The 5,131-nt window shown below is 38.9% G+C and overlaps 1 protein-coding gene across 1 annotated transcript; it reads right to left on the bottom strand.

The window, feature by feature from the left end:
• Nucleotides 1-1,071: 1,071 nt before the first annotated feature.
• On the bottom strand, nucleotides 1,072-4,082 carry LOC110878763 (inactive TPR repeat-containing thioredoxin TTL3). The gene is made up of 5 exons (XM_022127126.2): nucleotides 3,277-4,082; nucleotides 2,986-3,181; nucleotides 2,693-2,865; nucleotides 1,722-2,055; nucleotides 1,072-1,452 (listed from the first exon to the last, which is right to left on the bottom strand). Exons 1-5 carry the CDS (start codon nucleotides 4,074-4,076, stop codon nucleotides 1,321-1,323), a joined length of 1,635 nt encoding a protein of 544 aa, XP_021982818.1. The 5' UTR covers nucleotides 4,077-4,082; the 3' UTR covers nucleotides 1,072-1,320.
• Between the last annotated feature and the right edge of the window lie 1,049 nt (nucleotides 4,083-5,131).

The raw sequence follows: 5,131 nt of genomic DNA, 5'->3' as shown, positions 1-5,131 counted from the left end.
ACCGTTTCGACCCGAACCGTTTCGAGCTGAACCGTTTTGACGCGAACCGTTTCGACCCGTACCGTTTCGACCCGAACCGTTTCGACACGAACCGTTTCGATCCGAACCGTTTCGACACGAACCGTTTCGACCCGAACCGTTTCGACACGAACCGTTTCGACCCGTACCGTTTCGAGCTGAACCGTTTCGAGCCGAACCGTTTCGAGCCGAACCGTTTCGAGCCGAACCGTTTCGAGCCGAACCGTTTCGAACCGATTTCGAGCTGAACCGTTTCGACGCGAACCGTTTCGACCCGTACCGTTTCGACCCGAACTATTTCGAGCTGAATCGTTTCGACGCGAACCGTGCCTTATCGACGCGAACCGTTTCGAACCTTACCGTTTCGATGCGAACCGTGCCTTATCGACGCGAATCGTTTCGAAGCGTACCGTTTCGATGCGAACCGTTTCGAACCGAACCCTTTCGAACCGAAACGTTTCGACCCAAACCGTCGAAACGGTTCAGCTCGAAACGGTTCGGTTCGATAAGGCACGGTTCGGTTCGAAACAGTACGGCTTGAAACGGTTCGGCTTCGAAACGGTTCGGCTTGAAACGGTTCGGCTTGAAACGGTTCGGCTTCGAAATGGTACGGGTCGAAACGGTTCAGCTCGAAACGGATTTTTTTAGAATTTTTATGATTTTTTAGAATTTTTATTATTTTTTGGAATTTTTTTGATTTTTTGGAATTGGATCAAAATGGCAATTGAAAACATTTAAAATGAAAATCCCCAAAATACCCCTGGTTAAAGATGGAGTTTTTGGATGGAGTAGGGGGATGTGATCAAAATGGCAACAAAAGGGAAAAGTCAGGGACCCAGAAGCAAAAAAAAACTATTTGGACTAAAATAGCAAATTTAGACAAAACTCAGGGACTAAAATGGCAATTTACTCTTATATATAAGTAACTGGTGGCAAATAAACCAAAGGTGACACATAGTGGATTTGTTAATCTTAGTTTCCATCAATTAAATGTCAGGATTTTTCATTCTTTGTATATACATTTTTTTTGTACACAACACACTATCTATTAAGTTGAGTAGTTAACTTTTTTCCCTTGATCCAAATATTAATGTTCGAACATCACCTGGAACATATTTTTCTGTCTCTTCTCTTTTGTATCGGGTTTTTCTTTAATAAAGCCCAACGGAAACACAATCCCAATTCCCATCAGGTAAAAACGAACTTTGACGGCCCAAACCTCATAAAAATCTGGACCAGAAAATATAAATAATCCCAGTGAAAAAAAAAATTGTTCATATGGTTTTACATGGGTGAGGATTCTTATGCATTCACTTTGATCACCATTAGTAACTGTTCTTTAGCATGTGTCAACGCATTGCTCACTTGTTCATCTTCTGGTGCTTCTCTTCTTAAAACCTCATAATCATCTATGGATGCTTGCCATTTTCCCAACTGTTTTGTACATAATAAAACATAAACAAAAAGTTACTAATGCAAGTGAAATACATCCGAAGAGAAACAAATCGTCGACTGTACAAATAACTATTAGTCAAATGATAGGTTATTTTAGAGCGACATCAAATGATAAGTAATCGATGACGACAACAACAAATGACTTGTGTATTTAGTTAGTAGAGAATCTATTCACTGCCATTAGTCTATAATCGTCTCTGTTTTTATGAAAATCTATGTTATTTTTTTTCAAAAAAAAAAATGTTCACCTTAGCATTGCAGTCTGCTCTTCGTAGTCTTGCTTTGCTATAAGAGGGACGGATATTCAAGGCCATGGTGCAGTCTTCGATGGCTTTCTCAAACTGCCCAAGCTTGCTTCGACAAGCAGCGCGGTTGCAAAACAACAAAGAGTTGTAGGGGTCGTGGTCAAGTCCCTCCCCATAAGCAATGCATGCCTCAGAGTATATGGCAGCCTTGAACAACTCATTACCCTTGGATCTAGCACCCATCACCGCCCTTAGTTTACGCACCATCATATTTACATCTTTATTGTTTGAGTCCATTCTTGCTGCCATTAGAACCGTCTCCATTGCATCATCCATCCTATCGATTTAAGTATATACTTAAGAAAGAAAAAAAACATTTAAACAAACAAACGTGCACAATAAGGTCCCACTCAACGCAAGCTATTGGTTGGGTCTAGCCCTCTGGGCAAACCTTTCCACCATCCCAGGCAGTGGCGGATCTTGCCCGTAGAACGTGCCAGGGCTGAAAGACACGGGCACTAAAAAAAGCCCGGGCCAAACATAGTATATATAAAAAATTTCGATCGAAATGCGGAAAATTAGCACTACGGCCGAAAAACTTGCCCGGGCCGTGGCCCTGCCAGAACCCTTCTAAGAACCGCCCTAGATCCCAGGCAGTGGCGGACCTAGAAATTATTTTCTGGGGGTGCAAACGAGGGGTTTATCCAAACTTTCAAGGGGTGTGATCAGGATTTTTGCCTATAAAATACACTTTTTTCAAGGGGTGCGCCTGCCCACCCAACACATTACCTAGGTCCGCCCCTGATCCCAGGAGACAGAGACATTGCACCCACTGAGATCCCGGCAATTACAAAACTTATATGTTTCAACAAACATCAAAAATCAAAGAAGCATATGTTTTAGATGAAAATCAAGGATACCAGTCATGCAAAGAACACGTTACTTTGCGAATTATGTTTACAGAAATGATGTACCTGCCCGCTGCCAGATCAACTTGAGCCTGTATAAGAAGCATATTAGCGTGGATGATCGGACCAAAAAACTTGGTGCAGTCATCTATTTCAAACTTTGGTGCATTGCTTAATACTTGGTCTGCTTCGTGATGCCTACGCAACTTCAACAACCCCTCGACTTTCAAGGTATACATCTATATATATTGTCAATATATGAACAGGCCCATTGTTAAAATTTGAAGCTCATCTTCTTAGAACCAACAAACAAACTAATCAAAAAATGTTGTTGTGTTGATCTATATATTTTTTTTTACCTGTAGTGCAGAATCTGCACCAGCTGATATGGCTAGACCGGTCTCTTTTAACAATGTGTTCCAGTCTCTTTGCTTCTTTGCCTCATTACACCTGCTAAGATGTACCTGAACATTTTGGGCTTTTGTGATCAGGTTAGGTTCTGCTTCTGACCCAGCCTGTTTGTAATGACGCATTGTTTTGTCCGCATCTCCTAATCTGCAATCGCATTCGAGTTGTAATCATGTAAGTTTATTATGTTAATATTATGATCTATAAACTGTGTAGAATCAAATGATATTCTGCATACTGACCTGAGATATAATGTGGCTAAACGGTTGTGAGCTCTTTGATAGAATGGTTCTATTCTGATTGCTTCTTTGGCTTCAAATACCGCTTCTAAAAGCCTCCCCAAACTGGTTAACGCCGCGCTTTTGTTGCTTCTGTATGATGCCTTCTCGGGATCAATGGAAATCGCAGCATCATAGAGTGCCAAAGCCTCAGCAAATCTCTCATTTTTATAATCTTCGTTACCCAAGATCTTCAACCGCTCTGGATCCATTCGTGTAGAAAGAGCTCTACAGTAAGAAGTTGGATTTACTGGTTTCCTAGACACTTTGCTTGCTTTGCTACATATGTTCCCCATTCCATTTGACAAGACTTCATTGTCCTTTTTTGGATGTAAATTACCAAGATTGCCATACACCTTCATGTTACCAGCATAATTTAACCTCTGATTATCATTAATTATGGCTTCAAGTTCTCCTGATATCCCAGTTGACCCTTTGAGGACCTTGTTTTGAAAGGGTTTTTGATCACTTTGTCTAACTTCTTGTTGTTGAGGCTGAACATACAATGGTGGTGTGTCTTTCTTTTTTTGATTTTGTGAAGGCGCCCTTTTCTGAGACTGTTCCGTGCTAGACGAGTAATCAAACGATGCGCCATATGAGCCTTTTCGTCTACTTGAATCAGACTTCTGGCTGCTTGTAGTTTTAACGAAGTCGGCCACATCAATGTCCACAGGTAGGGAACCTGTGGACGCTGATCGTCTTGACCTTCGACCAAAAACAGCGTTAAATACGCCACACCCGTACTTGTTTGTTAAATCAGACATAACTGTTTCATGAGGCTTTTATGAGTCAAGAATGTAGGTTTTATATTGGGATTTTGCATGAAAAAGTCTTGGTGGTTGAGAATATTTCAATATATATTTGTGTAACAATGAACACAGACAGGCAAGATTCATGACTTGTTCAACAAGAACCTAAGACTTTTTTATTATGCATAACCCAAATAGAAAGATTTAATGTGTAATGAAATTATGCATTCATAGTAGATGCATGCATTTTTTAGAGATTTATCAAATTCCCAAATTTCCAGCTTACCTTGCAAAATGCAATGTTGGTTGGTAAATATTGATTAAGAACACTATTTGCGTCAATAACTTTTTTAACCACAAACTAATATACTCCTAAATACTTTTACTCCTGTACCCTTCAGGATTCGAACCATCTAACGTTCAGATGCAACCGAGACACCTTGGCACCAAACCATATCCCTTGTGACACTATTTGCTTCAAATTAACTAACATAATTGCAATTATTATTATTATTATTATTATTATTATTATTATTATTATTATTATTATTATTATTTTGTTAATTTAATTAGAATATAGTTTTGTTAGTGTAGACCATGTCGTGTGGTGTGGAAGGGGAGCAAGAAAATAGATTTTGAAATAAAAGACGATTCCTTAATATTTGGATTGTTATTGTATTAAAAATGACAAACAGGGCCTCACGTTGATACATTTAAATTCAGTGAACACCCCACGTCTGATATCCAACCTGGATTATCATATCTTCCCCTCAAGCCTTTTGGTTTTGCTTTCAATTCTTATTCACGGTTTTTGTTAGGTGGTTTTTAAATTGTTTTTTTTTTATAATATAAAATCCTATTAACTTTTCTATTTACTACTTTAGTCGTTATATATTTTGTTTATAAACACATTTTTGAAATCGTAAATCCACAAAGATAAAGTAATTATATGTTTTTTTACATTGTAATACACACACTATCTAAAAAATTATGATTACATCCGGTTTTTATATTTGTCTAAACAGTCGACCGATGGCGCAATAGGTTCACATGTCCGATTATAAAAAATA

Source organism: Helianthus annuus, chromosome 9, assembly GCF_002127325.2.
Source record: "Helianthus annuus cultivar XRQ/B chromosome 9, HanXRQr2.0-SUNRISE, whole genome shotgun sequence".
NCBI classification, from domain to species: Eukaryota; Viridiplantae; Streptophyta; class Magnoliopsida; order Asterales; family Asteraceae; genus Helianthus; species Helianthus annuus.
Note: the sequence above shows the minus strand (reverse complement) of the source record. Positions and strands in the feature narration are given on the sequence as shown.

Bases quoted from the DNA above. Each gene is read 5' to 3' on its own strand.
- LOC110878763 (XM_022127126.2), bottom strand. From the start codon at position 4,076: ATGTCTGATTTAACAAACAAGTACGGGTGTGGCGTATTTAACGCTGTT. The intron at 3,182-3,276 runs GTCAGTATGCAG...ATGCGATTGCAG, and splicing joins TTAGCCACATTATATCTCAG to ATTAGGAGATGCGGACAAAA. The intron at 1,453-1,721 runs GTGAACATTTTT...TGTACAAAACAG, and splicing joins GAGCAGACTGCAATGCTAAG to TTGGGAAAATGGCAAGCATC.